The sequence below is a fragment of the Macaca fascicularis genome, chromosome 12 (assembly GCF_037993035.2).
Source record: "Macaca fascicularis isolate 582-1 chromosome 12, T2T-MFA8v1.1".
Taxonomy (NCBI): domain Eukaryota; kingdom Metazoa; phylum Chordata; class Mammalia; order Primates; family Cercopithecidae; genus Macaca; species Macaca fascicularis.
In genome coordinates, this window is record NC_088386.1 from 108,369,859 (window position 1) to 108,386,714 (window position 16,856).

The 16,856-nt window shown below is 39.8% G+C and overlaps 1 protein-coding gene across 6 annotated transcripts in view; it reads right to left on the reverse strand.

Moving 5' to 3' along the window:
* The window catches only part of ERBB4 (erb-b2 receptor tyrosine kinase 4), a 1,185,936-nt gene extending 1,172,928 nt beyond the window's left edge, over window positions 1-13,008 (reverse strand). For all 6 annotated transcript variants that reach the window (XM_005574181.5, XM_005574179.5, XM_005574182.5 and 3 more), the window contains exon 1: window positions 12,307-13,008. In XM_005574181.5, the coding sequence (XP_005574238.1) occupies window positions 12,307-12,388 (82 nt within the window). In that variant the 5' untranslated portion in view covers window positions 12,389-13,008. The remainder of the gene's footprint in view (window positions 1-12,306) is intronic.
* Window positions 13,009-16,856: the final 3,848 nt, after the last annotated feature.

Below are 16,856 nucleotides of genomic sequence, written 5' to 3' on the forward strand. Positions count from 1 at the left end.
TTTGTTTTAAGCAACTTCCTGATTATTACAGTGGATTCTATTCTGTTGGCTCATCTGGCAGGTGAATGACTACTTTCAGAATATGAAATTCTACCAGATTCAAATCACAAAATTATCATAAAATAATGGGATTTCTTACTGACTCACAAGTAGTAAAAAATCTTGAATACCAAAAGTCCACTATATATGTCCTTGAAACAAAACTATTTTTGATATTTTGACATATAGGCATTTTATTTTCTGCAGATCTGGAACAATTGAAATGTTTTTGGTTCTCCTTTTTTTCCTTATTAATAAATCTGCCTTCACAGAGCTCATCCTGCCAGTAAGAAATATGTTACTTACAGAAATTTATTTTTATGTAGCCTATAAATATTGAGTGAAAGCTGTTAAACTGTGGGAGACAAACTTCATCTGTACCTCTCAAAGAGTGACTGAGTCCGTTTGTAGGAGTGAAATAGCATGTATCAGATCTAAATTTGCCAAACAAAATTAGCTGCATGCCATTCTATTTGTCTTATCTTTTTCTCTGGCTCATGGTGTGCTAATTCTGGCCACAAGCAATACAGTAAGAACAGAAAAAAAAAAAAAAAAAAAAACAATGAATGCCCCTTTCACCAACAGTTGCATAAAATGTTTTGTCTATTTCAATTTATCTTGAAGCTTTTTATACTTTCAATTTTCATCCTGTATTTAGAAGAAAGAAAAGGGCCACTAAAGAATTATATCTGAATACCAATCACTTCCATTTCCATTAATTCCAAGTACGTTTTTAAAGGTTTCAATATATCACCAGGGACAATGGGCTGCTAAATTTGAAGTTAACAACTGGGAAATATTATTAACTGTTTAGTTGATATTTTTTAAAACTGTGACTTGAAATACTAATCTTTTTATTGTTTCTTAAATGTGTTAACATATTAGTTAAAAATATTACTAAAGATCTACACTCTCTATTGATTTTAACTGAAATGCATTGTTTCATTCATGGCTAGTAATAATATCTATTCTAGTTAAAAATTTTAAAATGACATTAAAATAGTTTAGGTAGCGAAACATTAGTGGATGTTAATTGTTTCCTCACCTATATTTATCAGTGTTAGCGCAACTGCTTTGCTAGTTGCAAAGCTGTATTACCAGAGTAAATATGTATTTGTAAACTGTATGGGAACTAAAAATTAGGAATAGAGCCATTTTCTTATTTTAAAAAATGGTCACATTTAACTTAGCCTGAGGGTAAAAGTCAAAGGTTGACTTTTATCCACGCTAAATAACAAATGATTAAAAATCCAGTGAGTCCAGTAAGCTATATTTCAAGGGGTAGGACCTTAATAATATAGCTCTTGTATATTCATAATGGCAGGGTTCCTTTAAATTACATCCAACCATTATAAACTATAGTACTGTGTAAGAGACAGTACTAAAAATAAACCATCTTAAAAACATGATGTCAAGTAAATAGATCTATACCTGGATTAGGCACACTCATATTTAAAGAGAAAATATTCTAAAAATTATATAGTACATTATTTCATCCAAAGATATACCCAGATAGTGATTTTACACTACATAATATTAAGTTGGTGCAAAAGTAATTGTGATTTTTGCCACTACTTTTGCACCAACCTAATCATTTTCTTCTCAAAGCAATGCATTCTAATAACAGACACTAACTACGTGCACTAGAAAAAAATTCAAAAAATTGTATTATGACACCCAGAATTCACAGTTAATGGAAGAGCAATATTACTAAAATGTATAATTTTCAACAATAGGCAGATTTACCACAAAGTTTCTAAAACAGCTTCAGCTTCAGAACCCATCTATTGTACTGGTGCTTCACAAGACCTTGCACTTAATTTGTATTTCTATTTCAATATTGTTTTTAAAGAGGTTCCCCAAATTATATAAATGCAGATCCCCAAATCTTGCATATGCCCCTGATTCGAAGTTTTCTCAAGATAAGGCTTATATGACAAAGAAAGAAATCTGGAGAATACAATGGAGGAGAAACTACAGAGTAACCTAAAGTAGAACTCCTTAACTGACAGATTTATTAGACAAGTTTCTTCATGTGGCTATAGGGAAAGCAAAAAGAGCTGCTGACCTGAAGGCAGAAGATCTGGCATGCTAAGCATCCCTTTCTTGCACAGTGGGCAGGTAGAGTGGAAAAACCACACCTTTGAGAAGCATAACTAGCCTCTGTCACCGTGAGAAAGGCATGCAAGAGTCTGAGAAGCAGAAGGCAGAGCCAGGCTCTCAGGACAGGACAGGCACGTAACTGGCCCAGAATAGTGCACCAGTTAGGTTTCACCCTTACATACTACTTTATATCTCTAGTCCCTCATTTACAAAACAGGAGCAATAATCCCTGTCTCAAACTTTCTTCTCATGGATTCTTAAAGTGAAAAAAGTCAGGAAAGTTCTAAAAGAATTTCAGACAAAGTTTCTAATATCTCCATTTCCAATTTTTTCATTAATAGATTACTCGGCAGACTGTGAGGTAATTTTAAAAGTTACATTAACTCTTTTAGGCAAATATAAAATTAAGGTACAATTAGTGCACCCTAGTGGCCTAGAAATATTGACAGTTCCTTAGAATCTGGTAACCTGAAAAGAAATGTCTAGAAGTGCATTTTCCCTGGTAGACTCTGACTCTATAAATAATATAATCATTTCAACCATTTGCAGAACGTAGAGTGAAATCACCTAAAAGAGCAACTAAGAGAATCCCCATCACCTCTCAGTTCAGTTGTACTGCAAGTGCTTCCTTTATAGGCTCCTTTTAAAATGGTAAGCATGTCTAGTTGTCTATTTTAAGATATTGAGAAATCTTAGTTATAACAAAGTTGTATTATCACATATATCTAGGAATAGAAAATGCCAGATTCTATCTGGAACCCTTTTTCATGAAATACTTATTAACATTTCCCTGAAGGCAAATATTCCTCCCAAGAGTCTGCAAAATCACTTAATAACATATTTTTATACTGTGTTTTATTGGCCTCATCTATTCTTCTTTAAAAGAAAAAGCTGGCATCTTGAGCTTCTTATATTTCCTCTTCAGTTCCTAACATGGTCCTAAAATACACTGGTGGATCAGGGCATTCTTATTGCTTAAATTGATTAAATGTTTTAATGGCAGATAAGAAATAGCAAAATAGCCATTAATATTAAAATACTGAATTATAAAATATTTACATGTTTAAAAATGGTATCCACATTCCACATATATTTAACTTGCCAAAAATAAAACCAACAGAAATTGTACCATAGTATGGGTAGACTCTAAAAATGGGCATAGGGATGAATGATAGCATCTTAGAAACACTCCACTTGAAGAAAAATCCTAGGAAGCTCAAGAAAGCAACTAAAGAAATTTGTAGGGTAAACATGTCCAACATCTATTATTAAGAATTTTATAATTGTTATTAGAACGGCTTACTTTGTGCACTATATGGTTTAATTACAAATAATAAGCATCCATGAATGAGCTTAAATTGTTCCTGCAAATGTATGCTATTCATTCATGTAAAAAAATATTTTTAAAGAGCTTATATGTATGCGGCACCACATTAGTCTCTGCAGAGGATAAAAACTTTGGTACTTAAAAAGTCAAAACTATTGGTTGGTTTGATTAAATGCCAGATAAGTGATATCGAGAAGGACTACTGGCTAGGGTAGTCAGTGAAGGAAGATGTAACAAAGAGGTATAATTTAAAGTAAAACTTAAAAGATTCAAAAGTTTGGCCAGGTAGAAGCACCAAGTAAGTCACAAATTCCAGGAAAAGGGATCAGCAAAAGTAAGGACAATAAGCAAGGCAGAGTCATGAGATACTGACTAGGTTAGTCTGATTTTTAGACAGAATACATGTTAACAGACTCTATGATGGATTTAAAAGGAAATAGAAGACAGTTTTAGCAGGCTTTGAAATTACAAAAGAGATCCATGAAAAGTTTTAGAATAAAAACTAAGATAATATTAGAAATGGTAATCTGACAGTGACAAGAAGGAGATTTTAGAGGTACGAGCGCATGAAAGAAGACGACTCATAAAGAGGATCTTGCAATAACCCTGCCTGATTTCTAAGGACCAGATGATGCTTACAAAAATCTTGGGGAGTAGATTTTAACATACCTATGCAGTCAACTTTCCTTTAAAACAAACTTATTTAAGTGCTCTGTTCTAGACAAAATTACCAGACAAAAGGAATTCCTGAAAATGAAAGTATGTGTATAAAATAAATATTATTCTGTTGTATTTTTATTTGGTTTTCATAGGTCCCTATAGAAACTCATATTCTCACATTCTTTATGCCCACAGAGAAGCACAGGAAATAATGACAAAGATTTCAGTAAGAGTTTGCCTACAGCAAAATAGTCACTGCCACCCATGATCTCTATTAGGCATCCCCTTGATAGTAATGGGGACCCATCCTGAAATAGAAGACTGTGCCACTTATTGCTCAAGTCACAGCTATACTTGATATAGTCACAGAGCCTGGAGAATCTGTCATCAATTTTTTTTTCAGTCCTAACCAGCCATGAGATAACCCCAGGAGAGGAGAGAAAACAAGCACATGCACTTTTTGAAAGCAGGTTTACCATCCCCACTTGTATTCGAAAGATTAACACGTGGATATCCACCTATACTAGAAGCACATGGGACCAGGCGTAAGTAAAGGTCAGCAGAGCAGTAAAGATTTAGCAGGTGAAACCGATTGTTTACAAGTCTAATCATTTTGGAAAACAAGAGTGTTTATTGCACCATTCACTTTCTTCTAACACATTTAAACTATGTTTCAAATGAAATATATTATAAATCTTCATTCGGTCTTGAGTCCTTTTAGTTTAACGCTCAGGACTCAAACTGGATCTTGCATATTCCTATTGGTGTTTAGTACGCTTCAGTAACCCCTACAATATTGGAAATAATGTGATTAATAGTAATGATCCTGAGTTACTTCTCATAGGAGAGGTTTAATGATATTGCACAGGAAGTTTCTTGGTGTTCATGTTAATCTTTTACGGGGGTCCACTTTCATCTCCAGTTTCTAACAGGAAGTGACTCTTCCTGCCAAAACAAGTTTCGAACCTCCCTTCTGTCACCCGGGCCCATAAGAATGCTTATCATGCCCAAGAAGGCTGAGGCACAGGAGGGAACTCAGCTACAACCAGACAGCATTAAGGTTAGGTCAAAAATAGTGCAAGGTCACAAGGCCCAGAGGTAGCATCTTACAGAACCCAACTAGAGGGAGGCAAAGGTGCTATGGAAATAAATTTATAGTCAGTACTTAAAGCTTTGCTTATGCACTTGCTCAAAGAATAGAACTGTCTTAGGGCCATTATGAAACAGCATGGTCCAACCAAGACAGTAAAAATGATAACCTTAGGTCCAAGGACGGGCCTAGATGAATCTGACGTATTCCCATGGATTTCCTGGTTAAAGGTCTCCACCAACTAATTGGTGATGAGGAACCCACTGTTGATCCTTTACAATCCATCTTATTTCAGCATTCATAGTATTTATTTTTAAAATGGAAAAAATAACCATTTTCTGCTTATTGGACATCTTCATAAAGCCCAGGTTTAAAAAAAAGAAAAGAAAAGAAACTCTTAAAAGTGCTATTATATACAGATAGTACTGTGGGCTCCTGTGTGACTTTTAGGGAATTCAAGATTCTATGTTTCCGTAGACCTAACCAGGTAAAGAAATCCTCTTATAGAACTATGTCTTTAAAAAGTGGCTTTATTTGTTCATATGCCATAACTTATCAATGCAATCAATGATTACTCTCCAAATATAAATTAAAGATGATCATGAGGATCCCACTGTCTTTCTTTTAGAAAGAACTACATAATATGATAATTAGGAGTGTAGATCCAATCCATTTGTCTTCATTTCAGTTTCTCAATTCTCTTTAATGCAACATAACCTTTTGTTTCTTTATTTTTTTATGTGTCAGTGGTTTTTCAAATACTTTGATGTATGCTACAGAAAATGATATTGGTGTCAGGAGCTGCCACTAGCTTATATTATCTAACTTCCTTGTGCTGTCAGTTTCCTTACCTAAAAAATAAGATGACTGGATTACATCAGTGGTTTCTAGTGCTGGACTTCTATGACACCAGTGCAGGAGAGTAGAGGCAACAGTGGAAGGAAAGTGAGGGAATGTCAATGGCAGGGGACTCAAAGCTGGCTTCTCCCTGCAGCTTAACTACACAGCTCTCTTTTTATTTTACCCTTTCACCTGTTTTAGAAACAAGGGCTATGCCTATGACTTGACTTGGAACAACAACAACAAAAAGAGATCCACTTACAAAAATAATTAAAAACCAATGTTTTTTTTCTAAAAATTTTAAACTTTCCATTTCTAATTAATTGAATTATTAAAAACATTCAAAATGTTAATAGCTTAGGCATGACTTTTAGCTACACTAATAAAGGTAAGGAGACTGAGATAGAAGCAAGTATTCTAATCCAAGATCACATAACAAATGATTGTATGAGCAGAACCCAAACCTCCTTTTATTTTAGTGCTTTATTCGCTAGCATCACACAATAGCAGGGCTGTTGCTGTACTGCCCACAGCTAAGGCATGCACTATTCCTATCAAAGTCTATGTGGCTGCTGCCCCCTGGAGTTGTGCAAAGTGACAGGCCTGCAGAACAATTCAAAATGAAAATAACTCTAAAACAATTATTACATGCTATATAGCCTCTTTAGAATTTGTTACCAAAACATCCACATATTTCAACTCCATATTGTAAAAGGGGACAGCTTTCCTCTCTTGAAGAGTTTGTACAAATATAAAGCACTAGATTAAGTATCAAATGTGAAAACAAGGACGTGGCCTTAAAGCTTGATTACAGAATTAGAAAATCGGGCAATTTATTTAACAAATATTTCAGAATCACCAACAACTCAGAAAAAAAGAGACCATAGAACAATTCTGAAAATAATATTTTGGGGAAATTGCCCTCAAATACAAATGCCTTTGAGTTAATAACCTCTTTATTTCATTAGACAGGTACTCTTTTGACAGAGACAGTTTGCTAGAAAGTTTACATTATGTTTCTTAATATAGGTATACACGTTTTAGATTACATGTGCAATTTAAATTACATCTATAAAAACAATTTACTGGAATGTATCTCAATGTTAAAGACTTTAAAGTCATTTTCACAAAACTGTACAGTGCAGAAATAGTGCATTACATGCATTTCTCTCTCAGGCAGAGAAGCCAAGTCACAAAGAGATGCAGTGAGTTGCTGAAGGTATTAAGAAACTCGAGGAACTGTCCCTGGAAGGTAGAAATCCTGATTTAAACCATGTGACTATGTCCCGTGTCCCATTTAACCGCAAAACAGGTAATTAAAGTCTCCCTCAAATTATGTTGAAGACATACAGTTTCAGGAAACATTGACCTATAATTTTTTCATAAAAAGGGATTATTTTTCATTATAAACTGAAAACTCCAGTCAATAGCTATATTAGAAATCATAAAAAGTAGGGTTTTAACTCTGACTGCCAATATTTATAATACTTCAGAAAATGAGTATTAGATAAAACGTGTAATTTGGTTCCATATGGTGAAATGTAACATAATAGAGCATCTCTAAAATGATATAACCTGGAGAAAAGTTGTTAATATGATTAAATTTTACCCTGCACAGGATACTCAGTAGATCACTGTAAAAGATAACAGTGGAATCTGCTTGATAATTAATTTCTGTAGAACAGCTGTAGGCTTGAACCTATAAAAACTAATTTCAGTATAAATATTAGCATCTCTACAAAGCAGCATCTCTCAAAACTGGTAAAATTAAACAGAGCAAGTACCAACAAGTTTGCAGGTATCAGAAAATCCGTTTTGATCATTTATTTCATTTATGTTTTAGGCACTTACAAACTATACATGGATATCCAACAGCAGCAGAACACTATAATATAAAGCCAGAACTTCTGGCTATTTTTAAGAACAGGTTAACTTTTCCTAATAACCAGCTTGATATAATACAAAAATAATACCACTTTAAAGCACTGCAATGTTTAAGCCATCCTAATTCAATTTATTGTCTAAAATATGCACTGTGCATAGCTATTAATCTCAGGGTGGCTCTAATCAAGCTTCAGAGAGTACTTAGAAATAGCACAATTCATTGCCTCACTAGCATTTTTTAAATGGCAGTGGTCCACCTTCTTTCCTTGGTCAAGAGTGGAAAAGAAAGAAAGAAAAAGGGTAAGAGGGACTTCTCTGTGGAAAGGTTTGGCCTTGGAGTCAAGGCTTTTAAGATGTGCCAGTGATCTTGGATCGATGCCTTTTTATTTTCTTTCAGGAATAAATCTGAGCAATGGAATGGCTTGCGATTGTCTGGCCAACCAGCCATATCAGATTTATCAGAAAGAATGAAAACTGGCTCAGAGGACTCCTGCAGTGGTTGAGTGGCAGGTTGCTGGGAAAGACATACACAAAAACAATGTACTTAGTGGTGGAAAGGAAAACATATATTAACACATGTAAACTCAATAAATACTAAGATGTAAAGAGAGAATCTATAGTAACAGAAAGGGTGCATGCATAAGACAGATGATAAATAGTACTTCTATTTAAAAACCAAAGGGATGAAAGCTCATGAATACTAAATATTTGAATCCACTTTGAGGAGGAAATATGATTTTCCATCAAATAAATGCAAACTCTAAAAATCAGCCAATGCAAACTTACTGTGCTCAGGTTAGAATAAAAAATGCATAAATCTTCCACAAAGTTCATGCTCTGATAAATATTCTAATGTAATTTCTTAATTAAGACACATTTCCAGTGACTAAATGAAAATATATATATAAAGCAGTAAGTGCCTTGATTTTCAACAAAATTTCACTTTCTATGCATACATGATTAAAATAAATAAAAGCAGTTGAGTTTAACAGCAAAAAAAAAAAAGGAATACTGATATAACCGGAGTCATTTCATCACAACAGAACATTTATAGTATTTCCAAGCAATTTGCAGTTATACTAATAGATATTTATTTATTTAGACACATTGTCAAGAAAAAAATAACACCTTCTAAAAAGCCCCCATATATATGAGAATTTCAAATTAAAAAGAAAACAGTGTACCCATAGATGTGCTTACAGTAAACACCTGTAAGAAAGAGAATTGATGCTTTTTTGAAAATATATTTAACACCATTTTCATGAATTAACTTTTATTAACATTTTTCTTCTCAAATGAAAAATAACCCCACGATTTTGGAGATATAATGATGTATCTTAAACATGTAAGAAAGCTATATGTACTTTTATAGAATGAAAAGCAAGACTGAGTTACCTGCGAAAAAGAAATGAGAACTGAACTTGTTCATTTATCTACTAAGGTATATAAGAGTACCACCTCAATACTACTATATATTTTCTTCAATACAAAGGTAATATTGATAATTTTCCATTATACAAGGAAGACATAAATTTTAGAATTATTCCTTTGGTTAGCAAAGGCTTTATAATTGCCATATAAAGGGACTTTGGCTATAATATGTCTAGATATAATATATCTAAAAATGCATAACTGAAAATGAGACAACGTCTTTTAGAATTTCTAAAAAATCACCTTCTCTAAAGCTGAATTTTTTCCAAGCAAAAGAAAAAAAAGGTCCTCTTCTGTTACAATTATTTTTAAAAATATCTTGAAGATCTATACAACAGTATCCCCCTCCCTATATTTTTATTCTGTTCACATAGAGCAGTAAATAAGGTGCATTCCTTCTGCTTCTTAAGAAATTAGCATTTCAAAAATATGCCACTTTCCCCTGAACTCCAAGCGTGTCTAATAATGCGAGAAGCAGATTGTCTTCCCTCGTTTCCTTAATTTGTTTCATCTAAAAGCAATTCACTCAACATCTTGTCGCCCTCTGGCAGCTTAGTTTACTTATCCGCACTTAATTTCTCATTTGGACCAAAACAAACTCCTCTAAACTGCTACTGACTGCTAACCGCGAGAGGGGAGACGCGCAATATGTATTTAGTTGGGAACACACAGCCACACACATACATAGGCACGAACACACACAGCCTCACTCATACCCCAGACAGTAACTTGTTTTTATAATAGCACACTGCATTAAAACCAGCTGAACTTTCCCTGCCAGGTGCGGCAGGGTGGGGGTGGGGGAGAATGAAGAAAGAAGTCCCCGGGGCATTTACAGTTTCCATTGGATCACCTTAGTATGCGTGTTGCAATTATACCAGGGATGCACCCGAGAGTTTTTCTTTGTACGGCCCTTTCATCTGGATCACTTTGTGTTTTGAACAAGTGAGACTCGCCTTTGTGCCCCCAGAATTTCAAGTACAGAGTCACACACGGAACAATGGCACGCTAATCCTCGCGCTCTAAATGGGCTCACTTGTGGGTCTGACAATTCGCCCAACGAAACGAGAAGAGATGAGCGAGGGCGCGAGCTGGTGTCGCCTGAGACGAGGAAGAGGACAGCTGCAGAACTAATTTGGATTACATTCCTTGCAGAAATTCTGAAAAGGGCTTTTCGGCATAGCTCAACCCGGAGCCGCACAGTTAATACCAAATTGCTGCGGACTCGGAGCGGGGTCCCTCAGCGGCAGAGGCTGAACCAGCCAGCCCCCAGTAGGTCGCCTCGTAGAAATTCCTCTCGGCTAAGCCTGCATGTCGGTCGCCACTGCCTTTGAATGGGTCAATGTGTATAATCAACCCATTGAGGGAAAATATGAAGGGACTCGAAGTGGGGAGGGAGATAAAAAGAGATGTATCTAAGAGGCCGCTTGGAATGTCAAGTCCGTGTTGGTGTGATTCCGGGGGTGGCTGGAGCGCGGGACCTGGTATGCGTGAAGAATTTCGGAGTAATTGGGAGGGTGCAAACAGCCAGCACAAAACGCCGCACATGTGCCATTCGAAGGTCATTTTGAAAGCCTCGATGATTGTAACTTGTTGTTTACTAGGCAAAGGAGGCGGCGGCGGCGGGGGCGGAGCGGGAAAACTACAGCTTGCTGTTTCCTTGGTGAGGTCAGAAGGACACCCTCCGGGGGCCTAAAGCGCTCCCTATCGCCACTCCCGGGGGCTTTATCACCTCAAGCTACTTCCCACGCTCCAGTCACCATCCCCGAATGGTTTCAGAAATCTCCCTGGCTCTCCAAAAGGCACCCCTTGGCCGCATCAGACACCGGTCCTCCTCAGACCTCTCCCGTCCCACTTTCATCCCCAGGAAACTCAAGTGTCAGAAACTTTGAGCTTCCTTGCACTGCAGGTGCTGTCATTAGTCCTGCAAGCCTTGGCGCTCCAACCCCGCCGCGCTGCCTCTCGGGGTCAGTTAGCCCTTTGCCTGCCCAGGTACCTGGGGCTCGAGCTCTCCAGCAAGCAGTGGCCGCGCACCCGCCGCCGCCGCTTGCGCCTCGGGTGGATCCAGTGACCCGCAGGCTCGGCAGCCCGGCCAGGCAGTAAACAGACAAGTTTGAAGGACTCCGGCCAATAGCAAGTTGAACTACAGGAAGAACTCTTCCAGGAGCCAAACACGGCAACCGACGGGAAGGCCCGGCTTCTGGCTCGAGTGTGCCAAGCCATTTTTTTTTTTTTTTAAGAGGTCATGCAGGCGAGCAAGCGCCCCTCAAGTCAATGGGGCGAGGGCTCCGGGAAGCCGGCCGAAGAGGCCCAGAGCTCCAGACCCCGGACCGAGGCGCGCCCGCCCGCTGCACTCTTGCTGCCCGGGCTGGGTACGAGTCGCGTCTGACCCCACAAGGCTTGGGCGACTGGGGGCGCAGCGGCCGCCGGCAGCACACACAGGTGCAAAGCCCGGGTCTCTGAGCGCCACTCTCCACCGCCCTTCAGGCTTGGCGCGGGAGAGGCCCAGCCAGCACCTCCCCAGGACCCCGGCCCTCCGCGGCCCCGGCGGTGCGGGTTCCTCCCTCGAGGGACCAGACAGGGACAGGAGAGTCTCCTCTGACTGGGGATTTGGGTCTCCCATGTCCCGAACAACAGGCGCCACCAGAAGGGATCCCGCTTAGGCTCCCACACAAAACGCTCGGGAAAGAAAAACAGGGGGTTAAGGAGAGAAAAAAGAGGGGCTCAGAGTGATTTCTTCACGATAAAGCACAGGCACACATACAGGGTAAGTTTCAAATGGAAAGAGGGGCGACCGAGAGCCCAGGGAAGAAGTCCCGGTCGAGCGGTCCCTCCACGCCTCCCGGGATGGGTGAAGAGGGCGGGGGAGCCACTCAAGGCAGCCCCGCCGGCGGCGGCAGGTTCGGCGACCGGAGCGCCAGAAGGAACCCACCTGACTGAGAATCGCTGGGCTGGACGGTCCCCGCCGCCACGAGAAGGCTCACCCAGACCCAAAGTCCTGTCGCCGGCTTCATTTTTTGGAAGTCTCAGATCCCGTGCTGACAATTACATGTCCAAATGGCATATCCCCCTTTCGGGCACGCGGAGGAGATCCCCCAGCCGGGCGCGCGTGGGGGCGCGAGGGGGGCGGGCGCGGCGCGCGCGGTGTAGCGACTCCCAGGGCGGGCGGCCGAGTCCGCGCCCGCGGGTCCAGGGCCGGGGCCCGAAGAGGGGGCGAGTGTGCGTGTGTTGGAGTGTGCTCGGTGTGTGCGCGTGGCGGTCCGGGCCGAACTGTGCAGTTATTTCCCCGCGTGAGCCTTCGCTTGCTCGCTGCCTCCTCACTTTCTCTCTCTCTCACTGGTTGGTCAACAATAAAAAAGGAAGGGGGGCGAAAGGTTTCCAAAAAAAGTTGATTGCAAAGAGGCGGTAGGTTTCCGGCCTCTCCCCGCAGCCGGGCTGTGTTCTGCTCCTTCTTCAGTTTCCTTGCACCTCCAGTCCAAATGGGGAGGGGAGCGGGGCGGGGGGAGCTTCTCGCTTCTCCCCGGATCCCGTCCTTCTTTTTCCTGTCAGCTTTCCTCACACTTGTCCGGCGGCTGCGGTAATTAAAGCTCCGAGCGTCATTTCCAACGCTCCGCGGTCTCCAGCTGCAGCCCACAGAGAAATTAATAAGACTCCAGAAAAAAAAAAAAAAAAGAAAAAAAAAAAAAGGTGGGGGGGGCGGTGGGAATAAAACAACCCTCCACGCAACCAGGCAGGCTCTGCTCAGCCGCGCAAACCCCGCCCATGCTCTGACCCAACTAGCCACGCCCTTCTCCCCCGCCCCCCGCCCCAAAGGGAAATCTCATTGGCTCAGCCACTCCCCAAAATCCTAGGCCTCCGGAGTTGGGAAAACACCTGTCAGGGAGAGGGAGCCGCTTGGTGGGGGCAGGGGAAGCTGGATTTAAAGGGCTCACCGAAGCCATGCACTGAAGCACTCCTCTTCCCTCCCTGGCAGAGGCCTGGGACAGCTGGCCCGCAGAGTGGACAGACCATCGGAGGGGCGCTTACAGAAAAGATTTTTTTAAAAAACAAGTCAGCATTTTCTCCATTGTCCCACGGTGCTTATCTACAGACAGGACTTTCCCTAGAAATAAAAGAAAAGTCAATGTTGCTTTCAGCAAAAAGCCTCCGCCCGCAGCACTCTGCCACTCATGGTCCACAATTAGAAAGTACTTTAAAAGTGTGCACAGTAAGTAACTAGTAGCCCCTGAGGATTAGGTGGTGGTAGGGATATAATCACCGCCCCGCCTCCCGCCCCCAGTTATGCCATCTCTCCGGTTATTCCCACATTTCCAAACTGACCGACATTGAGCCAAACTAAAATTTCACATTTATAAAGCCATACCCTTTGATTTTTAGATTTTATGTTTTTTTCACCTTTGGAGTTCATTCTTATTAAGCAGATTCTAGTCCAAAGCCACTGATTTAATCTTAAAGGGCTAGAAATTGTCTCAACCTGAAAGTATTTAAGGAGGCCACATCAGAACATAATTAACCTTAAATGATTCTGCTTCTTCTACAGTAGACCCAGCTTTAGGCCCTTTCCTTGTCCTCACTCTGCACATTCATGGTCCCTAATCCGGAGGTCATTGCTAGTTATGAAAATCTCTGACCTTTTCTGAATCTAAAATATTCTGGGACTGGGTCATATCAATGTTCATATCCCTTGCCTTTTACAGCTCTGAAACCGCACCCTGGCAAGGACCAGAATCTCCTGGGGGTAGTAAGTTATTAGTTACTATTTGTACAGGCATTCTATGTATGAATCACTTTCCTTTTTTGGTTTTTCTAGAAGCAGCAAATATATAAATAAAAAGTATCAGGGGAGCTTAAAAATCAAACCACCCTGCCTTTCATTTGAGACCTGGATCTCCATTTCCCACTCTCTTATCTATAGCTCCATCCCTTAAGAATTTCCATGGAGCTGAGAACAGATAGGAAATACAGATGCCTGAAGCCTGAAGCTTTCCCTTTCTTAGACCCACAGCAAATAACAGGCTCCATGAAGACGCCAAACAAGCTGAGCATGCGGTTTTAGCAGAAGCAGCCTAGGGCAGGAAGGAACTAGAGCAGATGACAGTGACTTGACCATAATGGTACTGATTGCAGCAGAACTGTGCACACTGCTCTTTGGGATTATCTTTGTTTTCTTATTTATTACTCTTTCTCTCTGTTTTCTCTTCTTTCATTCAATCTCTCTTCATTCCCCTTTCCTTAAATCTTTTTGAAATTCTAAGGCACCTCTCTTCCATAAAAGCTACTTCTTTTCAAAACTTACTTTCTGTCCCTAGAACGACAATTTAAATGAGAAAAACAAAATGCCTTGCTTTTGGAAAAGTTTAAGTCTCTGTAGTAAAAAAAAAAAAAAAAAAAAAAAAAAGGAAAAAAGAAAAAGGAAAAAAAAAGTCTGGTTTGTGATGCCAATTATGTTGCACGAAGTGAAGGAATAGGCCAGGAGTGGTGGCTCATGCTTCTAATTCTAGCATTTTGGGAGGCTGAAGTGGGAGGATCCCTTGAGGCCAGAAGTTCAGATCAACGTGGGCAACATAGTGAGACCTCATCTCTACCAATTTTTTTTTTTCATGAGCTGGGTATGGTGGTGCACACCTGTGGTCTTAGCTATTGGGAGGCTGAGGTGGGATATGATTGCTTGAGTCCAGGAGTTAGTGTTTACAGTGAGCTATAATCATGCCACTGCACTCCAACCTGGGAGACAGACCAAGACTCTATCTCTAACAACAACAACAACAAAAAGACAAAGTTAATAAATGAATTGCATATTTTAGCTTAAATTGAGGGGCAAAAACTTAATGGCCTGAATATTTTGGATTTTCTTTATAGTTGTGTCAATTATGACAGTTTTTGTTCCCCTGTCAATTTAATAGCTTTTATATGACAGAGTATCTTCTATATGCCCTGGTCTCACCCATATCTTCTAGAATAATTCTCGACAAAGGAGGATTTTCCATTAATATTTGTTGATTTATAAAAACAGTATATATTTTTGTGGATATTAAACAGCCCATACAAGGTATTCACCTATTAAATTACCCAACATACCCTCAGTTTCCTTCTAATTCTGTTTGTTCTGCCTTGATCCCCATTTTACTGGTTCTAACACTGAAACAACAATTTTAGATATGTGGCCACAGATGAATATCTGAACAGCAGCTTATAAAATGATTTGACATAAAAGCTTTTGCCAAAAAAAGCGTGATATATTTGGTGGTGCCTTGTCTACCCAATCAGATTCTAGCTCAGATAAATTGAAATGTAGACAGGAAGATAGTACCCTATATGGGCAAGCCAGAGGATGAGAAAGAAGTCATGAGCTAGAGTCAAGAATCAGTTTTTTCAGTGTCTACCCTCATTTGCTTCCCATCTCATCTAAGTCGTTATAAGAAACAAACACCAGAGTAGGGAATATTTACTAGCTGATGTAGAAAGGACATGATACTTGGATTGTTGGAGGCCAAGATGGAGCTCTGTATTTCTTTACTTTTCCATATAGCTTGATAATAAATCCCTATTAGGGAACCTAACTAGAATGTGTTGCTGTTACTCGCAACCTGCATAAAAATTATGTGGGTAACTCCATGTGTTACTTAGCAAGCCACGGATGAATACCTGGAATTATCTGCTGAGTGCCCATTTTCTAGAAACAGCCCTTTCCTCAGTTCTACATGTTTAACTTGGATCTACCTTCAGGCTACAACAAACCCACTCCCTGGCTCTAAGTTGGACCACTCAAAACACCAAGTTGAACCAAGTAAAATGCCTTGGTCACTGTTAATTGGATGGGACTTCCACTGAGTCCTTTATCTGGCATTTTTATGAATGAAATAAAGAGTTTATATCCAGTATTTCATGGATAGCTTTTGAGATCTAAAACTTCACATCTAGTTTTTCTTTCCTTCTATATAGGAATAACCAAGCCGTGGTGAGAATGAAGCTACTGTTTGAAAGAATCAAAATCTCAGATGGATCTGGAGAACATTCAAGCTCTTCCTGTGGCCATTTCATGTCCCCTTTTTCCTTAAGCTAGTTCAATTTTCATTTTTGTTACCTGAAATCAGAACAGTGTGAAATGGGACTAGAACTTCTGCAGCTTGAGAGAGATCATAGAGGTCATTATGCCTGAGAAAGATATCTTGCTATGGCCCATATTCTTTTATTTTCCTTCCAGATCTCTGACACTTTCCCTTGATTGAAGCTGTAACCCCAATATAGAGATGGCTTTGTCCTGTGATGCTCTTTCATATCCCCTTCTCCACTTCATTTCTTCCATTATTAATAGAATTCAAGGAGAGTCTTGACATAATGAGTGACGGAATGCTTCTTTTTGGGGAAAGGAACACACTGAACTCAGAACTCAGTGTAAAATTATCATAGATCCCTGACTTTGTCCCAGAGTCTTATAGTTCATTCCAATCTTTGGCTTGTTTCTAAGACTTCCCTAAAGGT